This window comes from Patagioenas fasciata, chromosome 12 (assembly GCF_037038585.1).
Source record: "Patagioenas fasciata isolate bPatFas1 chromosome 12, bPatFas1.hap1, whole genome shotgun sequence".
Taxonomy (NCBI): Eukaryota; Metazoa; Chordata; class Aves; order Columbiformes; family Columbidae; genus Patagioenas; species Patagioenas fasciata.
This window is the reverse complement of record NC_092531.1, coordinates 22,687,439-22,713,234: the sequence shown is the minus strand read 5'-3', so window position 1 is coordinate 22,713,234 and position 25,796 is coordinate 22,687,439. Positions and strand designations below refer to the sequence as shown.

Sequence of the window (25,796 nt, the reverse complement as noted above, 5' to 3'; positions counted from 1 at the left end):
CTTGAAACACATCTGCAAAGAACTGTTAAATGTATCTCAATATCCCTTCACTTCCTCTCAAAGATTTTTGTGCTTTGCTGGCAGGTGGCAGCAAATGACTTTCCATAATTTAAGAAGAAGAAGTGACTTTAGAACAAAAAAAAAAACAGCTGTGAAAATTACAAAAAGCATCTGGGTTTGCAGACCCAGAGGAAGAGTCATTTTCAGCAGAACATGCAGTCACGTGTAATTTCATGGATTTAGATTGCATTTCTCAATGAATTTTATTTCTTCCTAGAAAAGAGAGCTGGAGGATACTAGGAGCTTCTGTAAACTCATGAGGTAGCAAGATTGTGTGTAGGATATGGACTTGGGTAGGTGTAACTGTGCAAAGTGTTGACTTTGTTTCCTCAGTTGAGGCCAGACAGAGAATGACCCAAGTTGATCTTAGTTCTTTTATTGGTGATTTGGTTTATGAAGTATGAGCACATAATTCTCCAGTGTGTACAAGTTATGCAATACTGAAAAAAACCATACTGCTGTACTGTGATAGAACATGGTAATACTGTTAATCATAGAACTCTTTATTTGGACTTGGTTAAATCATGAGCATAATAGGACTGAAATAAGTTAATCTAAATTTCCCAAAGTCAGGTAAATACACATAGAGAAAATACAAAATATCTCATACAAAAGCATAATCATTGCATGTACAGTTCCTATAAAAGTTTTGTTTTCTGTGTAACAATTCTTTGAAGAGCAGACAGACTGAAGCCAGGCTGTCTAGAGATTTCTGCATCTTGGCTGATGTGTCTTTCACTGAGTTTACACTGGTTTCCGTTATCTCTACATACACCTTTATAGTTTTCTGCCATTTCCCCCTTCAGACTGCCTCTGCAGTGATCTTTGGCACTGATTACAGGCTGTTTAGCTTTAAAAATCAGATAGCAGGATCAAAAATTGTGGTGGTCACATGGATGCTAACGTTTTGAGCCTCATTCTCTCTACTTCCTCACCATCTACCTTAGAAACTCAAAAAATCATCTGTGAAATCTCTTTGTGCAATTTGATTGAATTTGCATACTGGGTTTAATAATTACTCAGGGAGAGCAGAGGACACACAGTGTTTCGGTGTGTCCAAAACTTTGTATCAGCTTTGTTTTCTTTGGAAGTAAGGCTGAAAAAACCACCATCAGGGACATTAGGAAACAGAGTCTGATGACCTGCTTTTTATGTCTGAGTGATTTCAAGTATGTGTACTGAAAAAGAGCAACATTACTACTTGTTAATTGCTATGAGAAATTTCAGTGTGACCTTTATACTCTGCTCAGAACTGAATGAAGGAGAAGTAATGATGACTACAGCTAAACCCAGGTTTCCAAAATTCATAGGTGTCACAGGGTGCTATCTTACGACATGGGCAGCAAAATGTATAGAAAAAAATAACTTTATCCGATTACTCAACAGACGATGAGATGAAAAACTGGACTGATGAGCTAATTATTTAGATTATCATAGCATTATTTGCTATAATATGAAAAAGTTATGATAAAAAGTTACTTGCTATTTCACAAATACAATCATCTAATTTGCACAAAATCTGAAAGAATTAAATGTACGATACATGCTTGAGTTGGAGCATAATGAAATCAGGGAAGTTAAGAAAAGTAGAATGCACAATCAAAAAAATAATAGATGCCATGTAAGATGCATTATTCCTACCAAAATTGCCAAATCTTTACTAATCTTGTAATAAACTTCTGGTTTTGCTTTGATTTTCTTCAAGCTATTAGTTTAAATGCTTTTAAAATCATAATTTGCATGATTTAATTTGCTTTAGGTATTATTTAAAGAAGAAGTAGACAAGTAGGATCCCAATTATTTTACCAGGGTGTTTGAAATACGCCATTTAAATATTATGACAGAACAGCTACTTCCTTTGGAACAGGATTGCTATTTGACTCAGAAAGTTCTGGAGTAAGCTGACGGAAGAACTTGTGACCGTGAGAATCTGTGTTTACGTAGACATAACCTGGAGGAGATGGATAATTTGCTGGGCAGGTATCTTGTTTCTTAGGAGTATACTCTGTACGATACATAGTTTCATCTTGAAAAGGAGCTGAGTTAGGAACTATAGCATGTACAGGTTTGAAACTTCGAGCTGGAATGATCTGATGTGGTATGTAATGAGATTTGAATGTAGTTAAATCATAAAATTTTCCTGTAGGTTTTGGAATTTCCTGTTGTTTCCTAATAATCTCTTGCCGACAGCTGCCCCAAGCTTTGAAGTCTTCCTTTGTAGTAGTATTCCCTTGAAAAGGGGCATTGGTTCTTCTTCCATTAGAAACTGGTCTTACAGGGACAGCAGGAGAAATTTCATGCTTAATGTAATCAAGGTGGCTCGTGGAGTTAAAATCCATGTTGCCTGTAGGTGGAACGTACTCTTTCGTTTTGTGGACCTCAGGCAAAGAGACCAGCCATGGCTGAAAACGATCCTGGAATTCAGTGACTCCATTAAAATGAGCACTGGATCCAACTTTCACATTTTCAGGCTTGCAGCTTTTTGTAAGTTGCCCGGGTAGCCCTTTAAAATCATTCCGGTGGGTTGTGAGATCTTCAAAGGGTTGGTTGCTTGGCTTGTACTCTTCTTTTGATCTCATGAATCTTGGTTCCAGTTGATGAGCGATATAAGAAGTGCGATGGCTAGTGGTGCTATCAAAAGGCACATCTGAAACCTTGGCTACACAAGGAGGTTTAAAACTTCTTCTAGGATTCAGTTCCCTAGGAATAAAGTCATCTTGAAACGTAGTAGAATTTCCAAACTTCTCTGTAGGTGGGTGGTATATATGCTCCACCTTACTAGGTTCCCTTCTTTGAACTTCCCATGACCTATAGTCATCTTTAAGGCAAAAACAAAACTTCACCATACAGGTGTTATTACTTAAGACCATTCCTTTAAAATTAAGCCAAATTCTTCTGGCATTAAATCTTGTAAAACAAAGAAAATATATGATAACATTATCTTTGTGTTTGTGATATGATAAAACTGTCTTCTCTTATTGGTGTGATAAAAAACAGACAAAAAGTTGTACATGATGGCCTATTTCGAATATTTCCTCAAGGAAAAAGAAAATGCTGCATGCACATACTTAGTGTGTATTCTATACAGAAAGTAGCCATATACAATATATTACATTTTACTTAGAAGTTTATGCAAATATACAAGATTGAAATGAACCTCATAAGTCAATGGTTCATGTTCACTACTGATCGAGAGAATTCTCTCTCATAGTTTCCTTATCAACATTCTATCATCTTAAAGCTTGTTGGGATTTTTTTTCTTTGCTTCTGGGTGTTTTTTTACTAACAGACTGTTCTGCTATAGTTACAAACCCTACTGCCCGATATAAACTTATTCATGGGCAGTTGAAATCAATTTGTTGTCTTGCAGCCACTGAAGTAATTCAGCTTCAGTGTTTTTCCACTCCTTGATCCTTACTTCCTGTTGAACTGCGCACCACATTTTAAATGAAGCAGCTGAATGCTTAGACGAGATGCTGTTTATGATGAGACTAGGCTAAATTATTATTTGCAAGTGTATTACTTACAGGCTAAATAGAAATATTTAAATTTCTTATAAGCTATTTAGAATTAATAAATATAAGTAGAATATATTTATACAAATGCATTTCTATCTAGCATAGGCCTAAGCTTAAAGAAGCTAGTGAAATATAACTCTGTTACTTACTTTTAGCTGGGGCTGCCATGCAGTACATGTAACAAATTCAATAACACAGTTTATATATAGAATTTTCTACTTGTATGAAATATATCAAAGTCAATTGCCGGAATGACTTAAATGATTTAGTGCCTTTGTGCTGACCATTGTAACAGAATAGCTTGTGTCAAACCAGGTCATTACTAGGATGATATATAAGCAATACAGTACGCGTGAAAGGAATCTAAAATCTACTTCTGTAGAAAAAAAAAAAAAAACATGTTACATGAGCTAAAACTATCTGAAAGATATACTGGAAATTGAATTGCAACCAACTTTTGCCTGAGCTAACCTAGTGTATGTTAGAATTTCTCTCCTTTTAGCCAAGAAAACCTCAGAGAAAAACTTTTTGCTTAGAATCAATAAATGTCACCTCTAAACAACTGGAGTGCCGAACATCTTAAGGCATTATCACCTGTTTTCTATTATGTCTTACTTTCTGGCCCAAGCTAAGAAACCCAGATTCTAATATAGATAATTCAAAATGCTACCTTCACCTTGGTTATTTCTCTTTCTAAAGGCAGCATATAGTATTACCTTGATAGGTTGGTATGGTATCCAATTTTCCTCCAGTAGTGTGTTTTCTCTCTAGAGGTCTTACTAATGTCACAGGTTGTATTTTATGAGCATTATAATCTTTCTGGTATGTGGTTCCCAGTTCTATCTCTCCTGTCTTCGGTTTATATTCTTCTTGTACCCGAAAAGGTCGCTTCACAATATCATATGGTAAATAATCAGATCTAAATTGGGAAAAAAAGAAACACTGGTTATTTTTTAAATTTATTTTTTTCTGATGGAGTCACTTTTTAAATTTTTTCATTAGGTGGAAAAACGATGACTTATAGTGTTTACTTTGAAAAAATCAATCTGATGCCATATGTTAGAGTGATAGCAAGCAAGCAAGAAAACCATAGTACATAAATCTAGGGTTTCTGATACATGATATAGTGTTTATTCAAAGGTAGGTGGTGAAGCAACTTTTTCAACACTCTGAGTCTCATTCTCAGTTTAAAAATATTCTTTAAGATCTCTGAAAGGAGTCTTGAAAAAGTTGCTGCAAAGAAATGATCCAGAAAGGAGAAGCAGAGCAAAGGTCAAACTACTACAAGTGTCAGCATTTACTAATTGAATGAGGAGAATGGAATATAATCAGAAAGATCATTCCACCAGTTTATATGGACACATTAAATTAAAAGGGTGTATATTACATATGTGTTTAAACAGTATATGTAGTACACAATCAACCTTGCAGAAGGGTGTTTGGCCTTTCTATGTATGTCCCTTTTGTTTTTTTAGAAACAAAGAAAGAAGTTTGCTCTTATAGTTTGAAAGAAAAACAATACTAAAAAAGTAAAGGTTCATGATCCTGTTGCATTATTAATAATGAGTGATGCCTGTTTCTAACTCTTTGAAAGATGCTCTTTAACTTTGTAAGCTTAGCAGAGTCTGTACACTGATAGGACAGACTTCGTGAACGCCTAGACAGTTGGCTTTCTTCAAACTCCTAGTAATTTAGAACTGCCTGCATAAAGGAAATCCTGTTCCTTTTTCTTAAGGTTTCATTTTCCCATTAGTTCAGATTCCACATGTGTATTACAGAAAGTTACCTAGTTTGCCAGCTTTTTCAGGCTCAATGAGACCTGGATTTCCAAGAGGCTGAGAACAAGGACAAAAATTTTAGATGGTAGGTTAAAGGATGCTGTAAAGAATGCAAATCTTTTTGTATGTATTCTTTGCTGTTTCTTATGACCTTTTTGTGGTAACTATATTTCTACACTCAAAATTTATACTTTTAAGTATGCTAAAAGTGTAAAGGATGTAATGATTGCATTCTGAAAATGATTGCAATCCAATATTCGGTCCTCCTTTAAATGAGAAAGTATGAGAAATTTATAGAGTAATTATAAAACACATTGCTTCAAAATGTTTACTTAAATGTTGTAATTCCTTCCATTCTCCCACGATGAACTTGGTACTCTTGTTTCGGCTTGAGGCTCTGGGAAGGAGAGATGTTGCTATACTTGGGATATTTTTCCACATACTCTGTTGTGAGGCACGGCTGTTGTCCATTATCATAAATCCTTGTGGGTTTATGAGGGCAGCGATGGCGCCTGGGTAAAACACATCAGATGAGATCATTTTGAATAGTTTCATTAAGGGGAAAACCCATGCCCTATCTACTGGGAGTGAAAAACAAATAGTGAAGATTGAACAATGCAAGCAGCTTCTGTTTAAAACTCTTTTCTGAGTGATAAAACCACAAAATATTGTCTTGATGGCATAGGTCCCAGAGCACACTATACTAGTATGGTCATAAACTATATCAGTATGTGAGTCCTTAGTACAGAATACAAAGGATGGAGTTGATCTCTGTCCCTTAAATGATGCTACCACCATGATGCACTTCCCTCTTTTTTAATCTTGAATTATATTACTAGTCTTATCTGTAAAAATAACCAACTCTGCTTCATTTCTCCTCTCATATGCTCTTTTTTACTGTGTTTCCTCATCATTTATCTTTTAATTCCTGTGCATCTGCTCGCCTGTTTTCAGCACAACTCTTAATTAACCATTTTTATTAAAATGTTAGTGATGTGAAATCTCATCTGCACTTCTAGTGCTCTGCAGGCCATTTCTGACATTTCAACCTTTTCAAGCCTTTGTCCAAAAACTATGCTTGTTTAGAATTAATTCCTTTTTCTTAATAGGCTTTATTTCAATTATACCTGCTTGCCTATTTTAGTGACACCATTGTGTTAAAAGATAAGAGATATATCATGACTTAATTTATTACTTGTACCTTGTTGTTCTGTGCAAATTATGCATGAAATTAAATTGCACGTTATTTTCTATATTGTTTTGGAAACGCTGTTATATTCATTTTATTTTTCATAATGTACTTACATCTCTCTGGTAGTTTCAAGCATAGTTTTAAAATTTTATTTTGTCTGGTGTGATTATGATTTAATCTCTCCTTTAAGGTAGATATAAAATGGAAATGTTCCTCCTACTTATGGCTAACAATTTGCAATATTGGTTCAGGTATAAGGGAATTAAGAAATAAAGCATATTTTTAAAATGAGTTCTGTAAAATTCTGTACATGAAAACCAAAGAAACAAGAAGGGTTAAAGTGTACACCTCTTACTGGGTACTAATCAATTTTCAGGAACCTAGTTACCGAAGGAATAGTTAAAAGGTCTGCAGAGATATTTAGCTAGCACTGACTACAAGGAAGAAAAAGCACAAAGAAAGGTAAAATAGAACCCAGAAACAGACATGAAGGACTCCTGCTGGGAAAAGTGAAGTGTAAAAATCACTAAAAGAAGTTGTCTGGAACTAGAGATCCCTAAAGCTGGTATTTGTTTGGGCTGCCTGACTTTGCCAACTCAGTATTTCAATAAATGAGAAATGAAGTAGCCCTGTCTAAAGAGCCAGATCCTTTTGGAGCCGCAGCTGGAAAAAGGAAAAAGGAAGAAGACGGAAAGAACAGGCAAGGTAGGAAAACAAGGAGGCGTCTGTTATTTCTCAGCATGGTGCTTGCCTGCCACTACATTTTTCACAAAATTCAGTTACCACCTTAGTAATACTTTTTTCAGTAAGTATAAGCAGCATATGCTGTGTCATGTAGCATCTAGAAGTAACAGTTAAGCAGAAACTAAAACCATTGCATGTATGTTTTGAAAGATAGTTGAAATATAGGGTATCAAATAATAATGTTCTTCACATATTTTATGCATATAATTCAAAGGAGTTTGAATGAAGCAATATTAATCTACAAAAACTTCATTTTGACAGTCTATAGTTTGCCATAAGCTGGTTCAGAAGACCAATCACCAAACAAAACACCTTCTCTGTTCTCGTATCACCAGTCTTTAAAGCCTTAACTCTCACTACTTTCTAAGCAATATTGCTAGCATATTCCCTGTATTGCTGAATGATTCAACACAGAGGTGAAAGTAATCGAATGTATCTCTCCAAGGAAAGAAAGTTTTGAAAGTGCATTAGAATTCATTGCTGAATCAAAAGTGTCCTTGATTCCAGTCATTTCTAGCATATGAAATAATACTGAACAGCCTCTATCTATGCACAAAATTACTTGGATTCAAATGAGACAATTCAGGAAGATCCTACACCCCCTACTCTGTGCTGTGAAGGAACTTCCAGTGAACCTAAAAGGCAATGTAAAATTACCTTAATATAAATATGAATTTGACTTGGAGAAGAGATCAGGGGTTTTTTGGTTAACCAATAAATCTACTTTTGGATGTTGTCCAACTGCTAAACCAAAAGTTTTCAGTTAGGTAATAACTTTATTAAATGGATTACATAGAGCATCACAGCTCTTTAGAGAGATGATGCTAAGAATCACCAACCAAAGCAGACAAATTACAGCTCTGCTAAATGAAATATTTTGCTTACAATTTGGCCAGAACTCCTTGAGTTGCTGATTATTTTAAACTTGTTACTTGTAATTATCTTCAACCCCAGAGGTACTGATACTTCAGCTTAATTTGGTCAGAACATGCCTTCCCCCATGACTGACTGATGCCTGCTTTGACAGATTATTATTCTTTTCCTTCTTTGAGGGAGACTGTCTTGTGGCTTGCATGAGGTCTGAACAGAATCTCAGCTAAACAAAATTGACAGTATATGGGCTCTCTACTGCCAAATACTGTTGCTTTGATTATATTAACAGAATGATGCTGAGTTTCACTTATTCAGGATCTGTTTCTAATACAGTGCAGGAAAATTTAAAGGGCCTTGCTAGCAAAGTATTTTCCTCTCAGAGAACTAGGCTAATAATGACAAAAGTTTCATGCTTATGATGATAAAGAACTTATTTTAAAAACAAAAATCCCTCCAAGTTACTGTTTTGTGTTGTGTGGTGGTGTTTGTTTGTTTGTAACTGCCAGTGCACATGCTATGGCCTGAAAGGCAGATGTTACATATGGACACTATTTTTAAGAGTTGTCTGTTTTCCTAGTGTTGACAGTTTTTTGTTTTTGTTTGGTTTTGTTTTATTTTCTCTCCATCGGGCACTTTCGTTCTCGAGAGACCCGGAAGCTCCCGGCAGCCCTTGCGAGAGCAGCTGATGTGGAGCGGCGAAGCTTTTGCTTCGCCTTGCAATGTATGCATTGCAATATCCAGGTAACACTGCCAAGCAACCAACCTTCCCCTAAAAACAAAACCACTATAGCGACATGGAAGCAAACACAATGTGCTGCCTAAACCAATAATGGCTTAATACTTTATTGACTATAAAGTATATTTTAAACCAAAAGTTTTGTGCATATTTTATTCAATTAGTCATATTATTAAGCCGGGGTTTTCAAGTGAGAGTTTTCAGTTGAGTTGAACCCAGTTTTCTGCTGTCAGATTGTGTTATATTACCATGTTTACACTTGAGCCTGAGCCAGATTTGACATCTCATCATGAAAACAGTGTGTTCCAACTCTTCATTGATCTAGGACTTTGGAAACAAATGAGACTTCCCATACAGAAACACATAAAGAGTATGTTTGCCATACAAACCTCGAAAGGAAACCTGTAGTTCATGTAGTTCTTTTTTTTTTTTTTTTTATTTTTTTTAAGTAGGATAGAGAAGAAATTGAAAATCTTAACAGTACTGACACCAAACCTGTAAGTATATATCTGCATTTGGCAAGGTTTAAATCCCTTATGATATTGGGAGACCTGCCTTGTGGATTTTTGTACTTATGGCATTGATATTGTTACTTATAGATGCGTAATAGCAATTTTAAACACAAAAATTTCCTGCTGTACTCTCTTCTGCCAGCCTCACTGCGCCAAAGAGGCTACAGTACAATGAACTGTGTGTCTCCATAAGGGATCATTGAACGTAAGAAGCAGTGAGGCTTCCCTTCACGGTGGGTAGTATTATTGGATGTGATGTTAGAAATGAAGACGTATTAAATCTGTTTAAAAGGCTGTATTGCTTGCACGGGTTTCTGTCAAGGCTGCTTTAGGCAGAGCTCTTTGGGGGGTTCCTCTGGCGCAGCCCCTCAGTCGATGTTGGCGCCGCTTGATGGAAAAGCCTGGTCCTGAGGTTGAGCTTTGAAAGAGTGTCTCCATTCTTTTGTGTTTTAATGCATTTAAGATCTGCTTCGTTTAAGCATATTACTTCATATATATTGAGGAGATCCCTTTTAGAAAGAAGGGAAGCCAGGAACTTTTGGAATGGGACTGTTACCCGGTTTCTGCCTTCTCACTGGTGCAAACATTAGCCATGACCAGGCATGGGGGTCCCTACGCGACCCCCATGGTGAGGCGGGGGTCGGGGTGAGGCGGGGGACAAGATGAGGGATGGTTTTGTGTGGGTGCCATTGGGAGCGCCGGAGCGCTGAGAGGACCCGCCGCCATCTCCCCGGCGGGACGCCCTCCAGGGAACCCGAAGTGTTCCCCTCGCCCCCCGCAGCCGGTTCCCCGTGAGTCCGCTTACCCGCAGGTGCAGATCTCGCACAGACACCGAGCCGCTTTCATGCTCCCTGCGCCCGCCCGCGCCGCTCCGCTGAGGTAACTACGGAAGCGCTCCGTCGCGTGGCAACGGCGGCGTCCTCGTGGTTGCGCGGCCTCCACCGGCTTCCGTCGGGCGTCACGCACCGGGGGCCGGGCCAGGGACGGAGCGGGTTTCCGGGTGCAGGCGGCGGAGCGCCGGGGGAACGGAGGTGGGTGCTCGTCCCCTTGTCCCGTGAGGGGCCGTTTGGCGGTGCGGAGCCCACGCGGCGGGAGGGGCGCGGGACCGGCCTCGCGCGCGCACGGGGCGGCAGGGCGGGAGGCGCGCGCGGCCTCCCCGCTTCGTCGCCTCAGCCCCGGCCCGCGGGCCCCTCAGCGGGCTGCGCCGCGGCCGTCCCGGCATGGAGGCGCCGAGGGAGGGCTGCGGCCCCCGCCCGGGGCACCGGCCCCTGGGGTGGCTGTGCGGAGCCGAAGCGTTGGTGTTTGCGCGGACTGAGCGTAACGCGGGAGGTCGTGGCTCTGCGGGACACCTGCGGGTGCGGAGAGCCCAGCCGGCTCCGTGTTTGTACACAGCGGGAAACTGACCGGCGCCCCCGCCCGCTGGTCTGTGTGAAGCATAGAGACACATCTCGTGTTTTGTAAGTTTCTGGTGTCCGAGGTGTGGGTAAGTGGCGTCTGAGGAACGTGACGCGCTCCACGTGTTTTCCCTGATGAGTAGCCTTCCTCACAGCTTCTGTAATTAACAAAACCAAACCTGTTTCTGAAGTTGTCTCCTGCATAAAATGCTTCCCTCTTTTCATAGAATTAGCCAACCATGGTCCTCACAAGTGTGGAAAAGATGGTCGCCCTCCAGAAGAAAACTTCTGGAATCAGGAATATCTGTATATTAGCCCATGTGGATCATGGTAAGGCACGAGCTTGTGACTCACAGAAACCTTGTGAGAAACCTTGTGTGCGTGTCTGATGGAATGATGGCGAGATATTTTGGTCACTGTTTAAAAGCAGTAGCCTTTCAGGCGTTTAAACTGTCTCAAACCTAATTCTGGGAAGTAAATTTGCTATATGCATGTTTCTTTCGTCCTGATGCAAGTTTTCTCTTCAAACTTATGAGAATTTAGAATAGCTGAAACTGAATGCTTTTGTGATGCTGAATGTTGGCATGAATTAAATATAAGCATTTGTGTAGGCTGTTCTATTGCTATGTTTACTTAATGGATGAAGTTTGTTATGTAGGTGGAAATAAATGCTTACCTTGGCACACAAATATTTTGTCTAATTGCATGATATATTGACGTTCTGACATAGTGTTTGTTATTTCAACTGCTTTTACTGGTCATGACAGGTAAGTTTGCATTCACCCTTCAAAAATAAGTTTGTGTGCAGCTAACAGGCAAAGTTGAATAATTAGATTTGTTTATTTTTTAAAACTAGCTTTTACTTTCATGGCATTTTAAAGTCTTTATTAAAGTTGATATCTCAGAACACTAGATGTCAGAATTTGTAATATTGTTGCATCTTTTTCTGTTGTCTGTATTAATTTACAACAAGTAATTTATTTTCCTTTTCAGGCAAAACTACTCTGGCTGATTGTCTAATATCTAGCAATGGAATAATCTCAAGTCGCTTGGCAGGAAAGGTAGAGTTATACCATAATTTTCAACAAAATTCTGGTGTGTATGTGGTGGGATTGTAATCAGTGGTGATGAAGGAGATTTTATTGCTATTCTTGCTAAACCTCATCTCATAGTCATACTGTTTGACAGTTGTAAAGTAGCTTACGGAGATAATTCTGCAGATTTATCATCTCTTGTTTTGTTATTGTTCTCAGCTGAGATATCTAGACAGTAGAGAAGATGAACAGATCCGAGGAATAACAATGAAATCTAGTGCAATTTCATTGCACTTTGTGAAAGGTAGGTTGTTGATGGTGGCAAGTATAAACTTTAATATATATATTTGTTGATTTTCTCTGTCTCTTGACTGTTGAGATCTTTTTGTTTGCAACTTCTACTTTTGTGTTTCTCAGTGTTAGGCCGTGATTCTGCAAAGACTAAGGTATGAATTCAGCTGTTCACCAAGATAATCCGAGTTCCATCTCAGGGTTAGGAAAACCATCTTCAGTTGTATCACAGTATCACAGTATGTTTGGGATTGGAAGGGACCTCAAAAGCTCATCCAGTCCAATCCCCCTGCTGGAGCGGGAACGCCTAGGTGAGGTCGCACAGGAAGGTGTCCAGGCGGGCTTTGAATGTCTCCAGGGAAGGAGACTCCACAACCTCCCTGGGCAGCCTGTTCCAGTGCTCTGTCACCCTCACTGAGAAGAAGTTCTTTCTCAAATTTAAGTGGAACCTCTTGTGTTCCAGCTTGATCCCATTGCCCCTTGTCCTATCATTGTTTGCCACTGAGAAGAGCCTGACTCCATCCTCATGGCACTCACCCTTTATATATTTATAAACATTAATAAGGTCACCCCTCAGTCTCCTCTTCTCCAAACTGAGTGGAGGCAATTACAATAGTTGCTTTTATCTTTCTATTTTAGATCTATATATCTTGAAATAATGTCACTGAAAGAAAAGATCTTTCAATAACAAAAAAATTTTTAAATTATTTTGTGCAGTCTTATCTTTACTTCTATGTCCAGGTGCCTGTTATACTCTGCTATGAGTTGTTCAGAGGGTTTTTTATAGCGTAGCTACAGTCTCATCTTTGTTATGACTCCGTGTTCCTCGCCAGACTTATCCTCAGCTAGGATAAACATGAAAAGCAGAAAACCATGAAATACATTACTAACAGGCTTGTGCACAAAAAAAGAATAACAGAAAAACCACCATTAGTCTTACTATTTCAGCTATAGCTGATTATAAAGAGTAGTTGAAATCAATGATCTTCCAGCTAAGTATTGTAAACTGTACCTAGTTTATTATTGACTGTGAGATGACCTTACTTTTAATGGTTTGAACCTTTTATGTCTGTTGTTTTTCTCTTATATTGAAATTTAGACTCTAATACAACTTTTTAAACAGGAAAGTTGTTTGGTCAGGTTTGGTTGTGACTGATGATATCTGCAGTGAGCTCATCAAAAGTTGACTGGGGTCTCTGCTAAGCAGAATTTTTGGGAGAGTAGTGTAAAAAATATTGAAAACTCCTCCTGTATTGATATATTGAAGATATTTTGGTAATATGGAGTCAAAAGTGTGTTTTAAATAAATCACAAGGTTGAAATGATTCATTTTATCAAGAACACAGGTTTTCTTTTTATGATGGTCTGTCATGATTTATCTTTAAAATGCGGACTGTAATGCAGTTGATTTGTGTTTTATCTAGCGATCTATTTGTAATGTTACTACAAGCTCATTCAGGATTAGAGTTTTTCTTTTTGTTTGATTGGCTGGTGTGGTTTTGTTTTTAATTTTCCAAAGGTATTTGGGCATAGAAAGAGGAAGATTGGTGTTAAGAGTGAAATTAAAACAGATCGGGTACAAGCCACTGGGTGTTATGCTGCTGACAGTCTCCTTGTCCAGTTGGAGTTTTTCTTAAGTGTAATGGTTACTGCAGATTTGATCCTTACAAATTAGTAATAGCTTAAGCAGTATAACCAGGTGGCTGAAAGAACTATTTTTGAAAACTGTTCTGAAATATTAATTTATTGTTTGATCCTAGGTGATCAGGAGTATCTGATTAATTTAATAGACTCCCCAGGGCACGTGGATTTTTCTTCAGAAGTATCTACTGCTGTCCGGCTCTGTGATGGTTGCATTATAGTGGTGGATGCTGTTGAAGGAGTCTGTCCACAGGTGAAATAAAGTATATTAAATAGAGAAAGGGGTAGAGAAGACAGGGTGAGCAAAGTCTTAAGCGTATTATGTAGAACTAAAAGATGAGCTGCTTTAACAAGTTTTGTCAAACTTAATAAATGACAGTGTACTTGAGGTATGGAAGAGGGTCGTTAGTTTCTTGTGCTGAAAAACTGCACAATGCTGGTGAGTGGGCGTAGTGATGTAGGGTTGAAACAGTATGCAGTTTTTCAGGCAATGGAATATTTGTACAGAGAAGAAATAAATGTCTTGAGGGAAAAATTTAGTATCATTACATGTGCTTTTATAGTATTGAAGGTGAAAAAAATAGGCAAAATAACATTGACATTGCTTTTTTCATGGCTTACTTTTTATAAAGACGTGTTTTTATTGTTGTTGTGCTTTTTTTTTTTTTGTGGGTGTTTTTGCCATGAAATTCTGCCATTCTGCAGAATTCTATAATTACTATGTACTATGGCAGTCAAATTTCTGTTTTGAATGTCAACCTGTCCTATATTATATGTTTAATTAAATTTTAGAGTTATATTGTAATTTACTTTAACATACCATCTCTTTAGTGGTATCGATCTTTCTGTAATGGGTTTTTTTAAACTCTTTCTTTCTGAATAGACTCAAGCAGTTCTACGGCAAGCGTGGCTAGAAAATATACGTCCAGTACTGGTGATTAATAAAATTGATCGCTTGATTGTGGAGCTCAAGCTCACCCCTCAGGAAGCATACTTGCACCTTAAGAATATCTTAGAACAGGTATTTATGCTACAGTGTCACGTCCACACAGCAGATTTTGTTGAGGTTTTTTTCTTCGTGCTTTTCTCCATTCTTGAATGGGGAGAGACTGTGATTTTCACTGCCTTACAGCTGGAATAAATTTAGAGCAGCAAAACCAGTTTTTTTTCACTTTGTGGGATTGAGCATCATAATAGCTAGTCTAATTTTTTAACATTAAGATATGTTTTATTTCTAGTTGTCTTTGAGCTTCATGTGATAAAGAGTATTAAATGCCTCCTGACAGGTTATCAGGAAGAGTCTTTATTTTTAGAAATAATAAGTTGAATGTTCTGTTCTTCCTGTTAAATTGCTTAAACTTATTTGGAGGTAGACAAATAATATCTTTATACTGCTCCTGATATTGATGGATTTATGCAGGGATAAAGTTAATTAATCTTTTGAATTGTATGTTAAGTTGTCTTCAAACTTTTTTTTTTACCCTAGAGTTTACTTTTCAGCACTTATGTACCAGGTTTCCCTTTGCCCTCCTTTGTTGTTTATTGGCAGTAACAACTTCCTATTTCATCATTCCTTGTTCTGAGAAACAAGGTGTATTACACATGATACTTTGGATCTGATTCAATCCTGATGTGTCTGACTTTAACTTGAAACATACATGATGTTTAAGTTGGAGTGTTAGTCTCATCAAACTCCTGTTGTTTTCAAATGCGTGGGTTCAGATACGCAAGGTCTGTCTTTTAAATTGAAAAATTACTCATGGGCATGCTATCTTGTTTAAAAAACCCTTTTTTAATATTCTGGAGGGTGGGGGAATTGCATTTTAATTGCAAGGGTTGTGAAAGAGTGTAAGGATCATAGGGTGTTTTTGCATATCCTTCTGTAGATCAATGCAGTCACTGGAACGCTCTTTACTTCTAAAGTCTTAGAAGAAAGAGCTGAGAAAGAAACAGAAAGTGAAAGTATTACAGACACTGCGTCAGGAGATCAAATTTATGACTGGAGCGCTGGATTGGAAGATACTGATGATTCACATCTTTATTTTTCACCAGACCATGGAAACGTGGTGTTTGCCAGTGCAATTGATGGCTGGGGTTTTGGGTAAGTCTGGAATTCAGCTACTTGTGGGGTTTTTTGTTTGTTTTCATTGATTACTGCAGTTAATCTTAAAGTATTTTCAGGTGCTTCATATTTTTAAAGATTTTTTTATATTTTTCTGTGATATACAACTGTATATAATCAGTTCTAATATATTATTAGCACTGAACAGCTGATTATACTACCAGTTTTGGTATCTGTGACGGGGACCCCTGTTTTACTTACACAGCAGCTGCTGAGCAAACTGTAGTATCCAGCCTAGCTTGATGAACTTAGTATTTTATTAATCGCTCTCCTTTGATAGGCTGTGATAGACCAGGTCAAAACCTGCTGCTCTGCAGGAGCTTTCTCACAACTAGATGGGACCTTCCAGCTACAGGGACAGTGACATTCCTAAGAAGCATAAGGCAGGCAGCTGGCATCAGGGCAGCAGTTCCAGCTGTCCAGTTCAATCCAGTACAATTCTGTGTCACGGCATTACTGTGATCTGTTTTTTCTGTAGCAGACTTTGACTTGACCTTGAAATTATGCCTTTTGTTCTCTAGTGTTTATGCTCACCAATCTTAATGTAGTTTTTTTCTGTTCTTCATTCAGGTGCATTTCTTATCTCTTGTTATCTAGTATCTTTATGTTTCAGCAGTTGCTAAAGAACATTGCAGAGATGTTTAAGTAAATGTAAGAATTTGAGGACAGAACCGTTTTAGAGTTTTTTTTATTACTGTATTGAGTTTGTGATCAGTTGTGTTTTTTAGTCCTGATCTTGGTAGCTAGTTTCAAAGGGTAGCAGGCTACTGTATAGCTTACACAAATTCTGATTGCTTGCCACAAGGTGGAGATGTTGTCTTCGTTGTGAAAATACAATGCATGTCTTTAATATTGCAAAACCTTTAAAAAGAATCGACTCCAGGATTTTTGTCAAAGTCAAGCTCTTAAATGAGGTTTCATGCGTAGCTTATAGCCTAACACGAACATTTCATATCACTGTATAGGAAAGAGAAAATGAAATGGGTTATTTTAGTTTGTCTGCCATGAATAATAATAATTTATAAAAAGAAAAATCATTTTAAGTGGTGTAGAGGAAATTGAAAACAAATCTTCAAATTCTGATATGTTGGAATATTCTTTAGAGATATTTTCACAGAGGATGCGTGTCCATTTCTGAAGGCTGAAGAGTGTTTGCTGATACCTTTGGTGATCTGTACATTAATACACATCTGAAGTCTTCCACTCCCATATGGTGCCAACAGTCACTTTTCTGTTCTATGGTGTCAAGGAAACAGTATTTTGATCTCTGTAGGCTTTAGCTTTTCTGACTTTAACTTTTCATTGAAATTCTGTGGGAAAAGTGGATTATGGTAGTAAGCTGCTGTTACACAGAGTATTTGGGATGCAACTGTTACAAACTTGTTCAAGTTTGGAGTCAGAATATGAAGATTTTCTTTAGCAGATGTTGAAATGCCAGAAATGAAGAAGAAATTTTTTGTGAAATGGTGCTTAGGGCTTGAGAGTCTTTAATTTGTCATTTTCAGAGATAATACCATGTGTTAATTTTCTCTTTTTTTCCTCAAAACTTGTAGCACTTGATATGTGTTAGTAACTGATATTTCTGAAGAGTGGAATGTGTGTTAGATGATTAATTATATATGCTAGGGTAGTGTGAATTGGAGTGGTAACTGGTCAAACTTTAGTAATTTCTTTGCATTTGCTATCTACCTGCCACTTGAGATGCTTGTCAAGTGACTTGAACCTTACTTGCAGAGTTTCTGTGAGGCTGCAGTCTAAATATTGGTTGTAATTTATCTTTGAGTGGAGGGAAAAAATGAGCCACATGTGACCTGTCCTTATTTTTGTGATTGATATTTTGGTATGCTAGAGGCGACTGATAGGCTTTCTGCTTATTCTTTGCCAATGTTATACTGATAAAAGAGGAACTTAAAAAACTTAAAATGATTTGTATTGAATGTAAGGCTAAAAACTGTTTGCTAAGATTCTCCAAATTTTAATCCCTTTCTGCTTTATATATTGAAACTTTTTAAAGATTGTATTAATTGAACTGTCCATGTACAATATTTTATCTCAGCCAAACCTTTTATGCATATAACTTAGGCAAGGGGTGTTAATATTCTGCTGCTAGGGCTGGATCAGACTGCACATTATACCGGAGACTAATGTGTGTCAATCTGTTCTCTATCCCACAAAATGTGCCTACATTCTGGACAAATAACAGGGCTCCTATCTGCTAGGTTTTTTATTTGTACCTGTCCTATTTTTCCATTTTTCCCTCACATATTAAAAATGGGTTAATGTATTTAGTGAAGCTGTACACAGATTGTTGGTTTTCTGATACTACTTTGTTTCTTATGATGAACTGTCGAGCCATGACTCTGATGAATTGTATAATGGGGAGGAAAAGGAACATTTTCTTTAATTAGTTTCAAGAGATGATGTCTGGACTGCCAGCAGTGCAATCTGGTGAAATATCACAGAATCACAGAATTGACTGGGTTGGAAAAGACTTCAGAGATCATCAAGTCCAGCCCTTGGTCCAAATTCAGTCCATTTACCAGATCGTGGCACTAAGTGCCTTGTCCAATCTCAGTTTAAAAACCTCCAGGGACGGCGAGTCCAGCACCTCCCTGGGCAACCATTCCAATGTCTGACCACTCTCTCCGTAAAGAATTTCTTTCTAATCTCCAGCCTAAATTTCCCCTGGCAGAGTTGAAGCCCATATGGATCAGTGAGGGATTTCCTTAGTCAGGGCAAGCCTTGACTGCTGTTACATGGCTGTGGGTTCTGTTCCTAAAGGCACTACAGCTTGTCGTGGCAGAAAAAATTAAGCCATTAGGCTGTGCCAGCCTCATCTAGTGCAATTAGTACATATGCGTTTCTCATAAACATCAAGTGTTGAAAGAATGCCTTAAATACATATCCAGGAGCTGGATTTCAAAGAAAAGATTATCAAATATCATTGTTCTGTAAATAGGTTTGTTATGATTGTAAATGTGTATTTTTGTTTCTGTGTGCACAAGGATAAATATGTGGAAATTTTTTTCTATTACTGCTCACTGAACATTCTCAGCAAGGAAGCCACTTAATGTTCAGGACACTTCCTGTAGGTTGCGAGCAGCCTGCTTTTATTATCTCATGGGGACCACTGAACAACACAGTTGGCTTTATAACACAATTTTGGCATTATGGGTTTTATATTATTTTCTGCATTTTACTCTTTATTAAAGCAATGATTCAAACAACGGGAAGTGCCCTAAGTAGTTAATTTTAAAAATAATTACCAGCATCTGATGGTTCAAGTGTGGCTCAAAAGAATATTTGATTTTTAACTTGTACCATTCTGGTTACAAACCATAGTTAAATGTGTTGTGGGATGTCTTTCACAAAATAAATCTGAGAGTCATCACATAAACATTTAGAAATTTTGTATTATGCTTTTGATTCTTTTACTATGGAGATAATACACAAATATTTATTTCTAATAAATAAGTTCTGCCTTGAAGCTCGCTTGAAACAAAACAAAAACATACAAATACTGCTGACATTTTTTAGCAGTTATACCTAAATATTTTTGCAGTTGTAAATGTTAAACTAGACAACCTAAAGTGAAGGCAATTGGAAAAATGGGAGTAAAACAAGGATAAGCTGTCCTTTGCTTAGGCTGATAGCCACATGTAAACAACATTACACGTTTATCAAGATGCATTTTGTTTCTTTTCAGCATTGAGCATTTTGCCAAACTGTACAGCCAAAAGATTGGAATCAAGCCTGCAGTACTTCTGAAGACTTTATGGGGAGATTATTACTTAAATACAAAAGCAAAGAAGATAATGAAAGGCGATCAGGTAGGGAGGTTGTCAGAAACAATACCTGATTTTTTAAAATTCTCTTTTGGATCTTTTTATTCTACTCCCTGGTCATTGTGGGGGATTTTAACTTCCCTCATGTTTGCTGGAAGGACTACTTAGCCAGCCAGCCACAGTCTAGGAGGTTCCTCCAGTGCCATGACGATAACTTTCTGATGCAAAGGGTGGAGGAGCTGACTAGAAGAGGTGCACTGCTGGACCTCAGCCTCATTAACAAGGAGGGTCTGGTTGAAGCGGTAAAGGTTGAGGGCTGCCTTGGTTGCAGTGACCATGAGATGGTGGAGTTCAGGTTCTCCTGTGGCAGGAACAGAATAGCAAGCAGAATTGCAACCCTGGACTTCAGCTGGGCAACCTTTGGCCTTTTCAAACAATTGCTAGGGGAAATCCCATGGGCAAGGCTGCTTGAAGGTAAAGGGGCCCAAGATAGCTGGTTAGTGTTCAGGGACTGCTTCTACCAGGCATAAGATCAGAGCATCCTGACACATAGGAAGTCAAGGAAGGGAGCCAGGAGACCTGCGTGGTTAAACAGGGAACTGCTGGGTATGCTCAAGTGGAAGAGGAGAGTTTATAGATCATGGAAGGAGGGGCTGGCCACTTGGGAAGAAGATAAAGCTGTTGTCCGAGGGTGTAGGGAGGCAACTAGGAAAGCTAAGGCTTCCTTAGAATTAGACCCGGCAAGCGGGATCAAATATATGAAGGGTGAGTGTCAGGAGGATGGAGCCAGGCTCTTCTCGGTGACAACCAAAGATAGGACAAGGGGTAATGGGTTCAAACTGGAACACAAAAGGTTCCACTTAAATTTGTGAAGAAACTTCTCAGTGAGGGTAACAGAACACTGGACCAGGCTGCCCAGGGAGGTTGTGGAGTCTCCTTCTCTGCAGACATTCAAACCCGCCTGGACACCTTCCTGTGGAACCTCAGCTGGGTGTTCCTGCTCAGGCAGAGGGATTGGATTGGATGAGCTTTCGAGGTCCCTTCCAATCCCTGACATTCTGTGATTCTGTGAAATTGACCTCAGTACCTTTTCACTCATCGGTGGAAGTATAAAGTCACTAGGACAGCCTTGTGCCAGCCCTTGTAGAGAGAACATTCAAAAATTGACCGTTCAAAAGCTACAAGGAGGAATCTAATTTAACAGTTGCTCTTAAATGTTTCTGTTCACAAAAGAAGGGACATTCCAGCTCAAGGATTCAACATAGAGCAAAACACACAAGATGAATGGAAGACTAACAATGTAGAAACCAGAGTAGTGGGTGCGTCTCTGTCTTCAGCAGCTCAGGATTTAGGATATCGATGTTTAGCTTAGAATATAGAAAATAATTTTTGCCTTAGTGAGATCCTATTGAATGCTATACCAAAACCCCAGCATAAAAACTACACTTCTCTTGCATTAAGTGTTTCCACCACTAAAAGTTAAGAGAGGAGAAGGGAGTTTCCTTATTTTCAATTAACACTGATTTTTTTTGCATTTTCTTAAGTGAGGACTAATAGTTATAAAAAGGGTGATAACAGGCCCAAGGTAGACATGTTCTATACTTATTAGGCATTTTTTCTGAAATTGAAACCCTGTCCTTTACTTTTAAATTTTGTGTTTGTTTTGTTCCTTCTATCATTCTCGTAAGACAGACTGCTGAAGTAGCGATCTTGTATAGAAACGCGTGACTGTATTGATTTTCCTTGTGAGAATGGTCAGTTAAAAGTGCAATCTTCAGCCTATTGTAAAAGTAAGGAATTGCTGGTAATTATCTTTATGTTTATGTTCTACCAGTCAAAAGGAAAGAAACCTTTGTTCGTGCAGTTGGTGCTGGACAACATATGGAGTCTGTATGAAGCTGTTATGAAAAGGTGAGAAGATCTAGACAGTTTTCATGGCATCTCTTTCTGTGTGCTATGGTGTTTTTTGAAATACTCAAGAAATGTTGTAGGTGCTTATTATGTATTGCTACTGTGGTTTTTTATCTGTTCATTATTTTCCTTACAGAGACAAAGAAAAAATTGAAAAGATAGTCACCTCTTTGGGACTGAAAATCGGTGCACGGGAATCACGGCATGCAGACCCTAAAGTTCATCTTAATGCCATTTGTAGCCAGTGGCTACCAATATCCGATGCAGTCCTCTGTATCCTTGAGGAAGATAGAATTTTTTTTTCTCTTGGCAGCTCTTAGACTTCAGAGAGTACTTGCATATTTCAACGTGTGATTTGTTCTCTTTTTTTCATGTCTGTGCCTATGCTAGCTGAGCCTATTTTCTCACTTGTAATTTTAAGTTGCATATCTACAATTAGTCTTACATTTCTACAGAATTTGTGCTTTTCCACACGTCCTTTTTTTTTTAGGGAAATAAATTATGAAACTAGCGCCAATTTAACAAAACATTTTCTTTATATAGTTTTCTATACAAATTTTAGTGTTTTTCCTGAAGGATAAACCAATCTTCCTTTTATAAAATAGCATCTTGACTCTTATGTCCATGAGCTTCTGGAAGTATCTGGTGTTATGTTTTAGGCGTATGCATTCTTAATCCAATATTAGCCTTTGCTGTTTGTCTGCTGTGTAGGCAAACTTTCCATCATTTATAACATAGTACACATATTATTGTAGGTATGCACACATTATTAATGTATAAATCCTAATTAGTTCTAAAATCTTGCCTTATTGTGTTATTCTTAGTTTCCCAGTTGCACATAGGCTGAGCCACCCCATTTGACTCTCTATTCTGCCCCTGGACAAATGCCAGAAATTGCTGCTGACTTGACAGGGAGCTGTAGGCACTAACAGACAGTTACAGACAGGATTTTAGCTATCTGCTGTTGCTGGCGGTTTGTGCAAGAGGTTGCTTCAAAGAAACAAACATTGAAAGCATTTGTCTTCCTTTTATTTGCTTTCAGTAAGGAAACATAAATACATATCCTTAACAATGTGTTTTAGCCATGGTGTGTAATAAACTTCCAAGTCCTCTTGACATCACTGCAGAGAGAGTGGAAAAGTTGATGTGTGTTGGAGCAAGAACATTTGATTCTTTACCACCAGAAACTCAGGAACTGAAAAGTGGTGAGAAGGTGTTCTCCCATTAACATGAAGATTGTTTCTGTCTTGGTGGTTTTGTTTCTTTGTATCATAAGAAGTGTAGTAATCTCTACTTAGATTTATCATTATTTTACTTGTAGTAGCTTCGTTGATGTTTGTCAGTGACATAATATTATGTCTTATTTTTATGGCCATGAAGAGTTCTATTTTTACAATTTTGCTCATTTTATTCTGTTGTGAGACAGACTTGAAGATAATGGAAGTATTACCAAATGATAAGGCTAGAATAATTTTCTACTTCTTAATCTGTCTTTAGCATATTATCCATTGAAATAGGAAGTGAACAGTAATTCCTATAAAATTAATGGAGAGCCATAGTTTTGTCCTTACAGTTGGGGAAAAAAATGTGCAAATAACTTCCTTTTATGTTTGTTCAGCTTTTATGAAATGCAGTAGTGAAGGAACAGCCCCAGTTATTGTCTTTGTTTCCAAAATGTTTGCTGTTGATGCGAAGGCATTACCACACAATAAACCAAGGTAAGAAAATGTAACATTTAACTTTCTGATTTACATTAGATACATTTAGGAGAAGAGTTATGTTGCAAGTGAGGATAAATTGCTTTAGACCCGAGAAGATAATTCATGAATTCTTGAGATGCAATAAAATCCTTCAGCAGGTAGGGATTTTCTGAGTGAATTCAAGATATTATTTGTTTAATCATAGTAGTTTTAGAAGATCGAAAAAGAACCCTGAAAACTCCCAACCAAACAAAATCCCCAAAACCCCACCTTTCACAGAATCACAGAATGTCAGGGATTGGAAGGGACCTCGAAAGCTCATCCAGTGCAATCCCCCCATGGAGCAGGAACACCCAGCTGAGGTTCCACAGGAAGGTGTCCAGGCGGGTTTGAATGTCTGCAGAGAAGGAGACTCCACAACCTCCCTGGGCGGCCTGGGCCAGGCTCTGCCACCCTCACCGGGAACAAGTTTCTTCTCAAATTTAAGTGGAACCTCTTGTGTTCCAGTTTGAACCCATTACCCCTTGTCCTACCATTGGTTGTCACCGAGAAGAGCCTGGCTCCATCCTCCTGACACTCCCCCTTTAGATATCTGTAAACATTAATGAGGTCACCCCTCAGTCTCCTCTTCTCCAAGCTGAAGAGCCCCAGCTCCCTCAGCCTTTCCTCATAAGGGAGATGCTCCACTCCCTTCAGCATCTTTGTTACCCACATTTGTTGGAGAATAGTACTTTTGTCCATATACATCATCCCAGTGCAGACATTGCATGCTATTACAGGATGTTTGGTTGAAAATGTGATTGAGTTGAAATGCTTTCTCAGTTCTTCAGTAAGATTGTCTTGGCATGATCATAATAGCTTGTGTTTGCACCAAGCAACACTTGCCGTTGTATCTGACATACTAGTTAAGTCATCATCCCGTCCATTGCAAGTGCAAAATAAAATGGGTTAAAGTAGTCTAAGCCTTGACTAACTTACTGCAGTGAACTGAAAGGCATGAATGCATTTAGAAAGATTTTATTCTTGGGGGTTTTGAAGATTTTTTTTCGTTACAGTTTTTTATTGTTATTTTCTTTGAGAGGTAAATCCTTCTTATTTCATTTCCCTGACGTCCTTAAGTGGACTGCTTTTAGCCGAAACCATCTACTTTTTTACAGAAGAAAGGTACTTTTCCGATAGGTTTATAATAATGCAGTTCCTCTTACCTTTCATCCCTGTAAGCCTCTGGAGCATTTTCAGTAGTCAACTTATGTATTAACTGGTCATTCCATGATTTTCTGGGGTTGTCACTGTTCAGTGTAGTAATATAGAAAGTATTAGTCTGTCTACTATAATAAATTAGACTGCTTTTGACTGTTAAATCTTTGTGCAAAAGTGGTACTATTGCTGTAGTAATATTTGAAAGCTTTACTACTATATTAGGTTTCTCACACACTGCCTAGAATTACTTCATTTTTTTTTTCTTACCACACTTATCTATGAATCTTCCACCAAAAATCTTTCTTGCAGTAAGTTTGAATTCAGGGGAAAGGTGTATTGCACTTACGGCTAGACCAGACACTAGATGGTGCAGTTTTACTCTGAGTTGTGTCCTTAGATGTGTCTGGAACAAGGAGTTTTGCTCAGGTGCTGGTGTAGGACAGCAGTGCTGGTCCTGCTCTGTCTGCTTTCCTGGATAGCTACTCTAGTTATCAGAGAAGACTACACCGAGGCCATCGCTTTCTGGCGGTTCTATCACTGATAATGACATGTTCTTTTGTTTGTTGAGAGGATTGAGATTCTTGGACGTGATGAGAATGTAACATACTGGCAAAACTGGCTTTTACGTATAGCAGACACAGAAAGCGTAGTGTTTGTTTACCACACAGTTGGGGTTAAGATGAATTAGAAATAGTGCGTTACCCATCTATGTCAGCTCTGTTACTTGTTCACGTGTACGGTGTCTGGATGCTGGAACCTCTCTCTGGAGGTAGGGAATATCTCTTTCTTTCTGCTCCAAGATTTTAATTTACTGGTTTTTGTGTGACTGCATGGTGCCATTATTATGAGGCTGTAGATCCTTTCTTGCAGAGTGAAAAAAGGGGAGGGAAGAAATGGAGAGGATCTTTCTTCTGGTTTGGGCAGCGTTTGTTCAAAACAGATTTTCCTTCTGATTGGTTTTGCCATCTGAGGAAATTGAATAAATCAAGGTATAATTTCAGACTGATGTTGTTGGAGATTCAGTGCCTATTGTGCATTAATCTGGTTCTGTGTTCTGCTTGAGTATGTTGCAATTCTGTATAAGGATTTATTTGACAACATTATCTTTTTATGTTTTTTAATGATACTACCGGGAGTGACTAATTTTATAGAAATTGATGCTGACAGAAAGTAGGATGGAACTCTAGGTTGTACCTACTAGCTAAATTCCCACCTACACTCAATCTGCTTCTTATCAAATTGAGATTATAATTACATATGCTTGTATATATTGCAACTTACGTGAGTGCATTCAGAATTTTAAGG

General features: G+C 38.2%; 2 protein-coding genes across 3 annotated transcripts in view; one reads left to right on the top strand and one right to left on the bottom strand.

Moving 5' to 3' along the window:
• Positions 1-291: 291 nt before the first annotated feature.
• On the bottom strand, positions 292-10,503 carry SAXO2 (stabilizer of axonemal microtubules 2). Of its 2 annotated transcripts, none has more exons than XM_065847676.2 (4): positions 10,219-10,503; positions 5,689-5,868; positions 4,295-4,497; positions 292-2,878 (listed from the first exon to the last, which is right to left on the bottom strand). In XM_065847676.2, the coding sequence occupies exons 1-4, from the start codon at positions 10,257-10,259 to the stop codon at positions 1,896-1,898; spliced, it is 1,407 nt and encodes a 468-aa protein (XP_065703748.1). In that variant the 5' UTR covers positions 10,260-10,503; the 3' UTR covers positions 292-1,895. The 2 variants fall into 2 exon arrangements, with proteins under 2 accessions (XP_065703748.1, XP_071670156.1); XM_071814055.1 differs by having other exon boundaries at positions 5,800-5,868; positions 10,219-10,303.
• The window catches only part of EFL1 (elongation factor like GTPase 1), a 57,725-nt gene continuing 42,300 nt past the window's right edge, over positions 10,372-25,796 (top strand). The window contains exons 1-12 of the mRNA XM_065847866.2: positions 10,372-10,444; positions 11,035-11,137; positions 11,801-11,868; positions 12,061-12,145; positions 13,893-14,026; positions 14,657-14,794; positions 15,660-15,874; positions 19,602-19,725; positions 21,515-21,591; positions 21,728-21,864; positions 22,674-22,796; positions 23,210-23,309. Coding sequence (XP_065703938.1) covers positions 11,047-11,137; positions 11,801-11,868; positions 12,061-12,145; positions 13,893-14,026; positions 14,657-14,794; positions 15,660-15,874; positions 19,602-19,725; positions 21,515-21,591; positions 21,728-21,864; positions 22,674-22,796; positions 23,210-23,309 — 1,292 coding nt within the window. The 5' untranslated portion in view covers positions 10,372-10,444; positions 11,035-11,046. The remainder of the gene's footprint in view (positions 10,445-11,034; positions 11,138-11,800; positions 11,869-12,060; positions 12,146-13,892; positions 14,027-14,656; positions 14,795-15,659; positions 15,875-19,601; positions 19,726-21,514; positions 21,592-21,727; positions 21,865-22,673; positions 22,797-23,209; positions 23,310-25,796) is intronic.

Excerpts from the sequence above, each read along its gene's own strand:
- SAXO2 (XM_065847676.2), bottom strand. The coding sequence starts at position 10,259 with ATGAAAGCGGCTCGGTGTCTGTGCGAGATCTGCACCTGCGG. Across the intron at positions 4,498-5,688 it reads GAAGGAATTACAACATTTAA|ATCTGATTATTTACCATATG; the intron begins GTAAACATTTTG and ends TTCCCAATTTAG. Across the intron at positions 2,879-4,294 it reads TACCATACCAACCTATCAAG|ATGACTATAGGTCATGGGAA; the intron begins GTAATACTATAT and ends TTTGCCTTAAAG.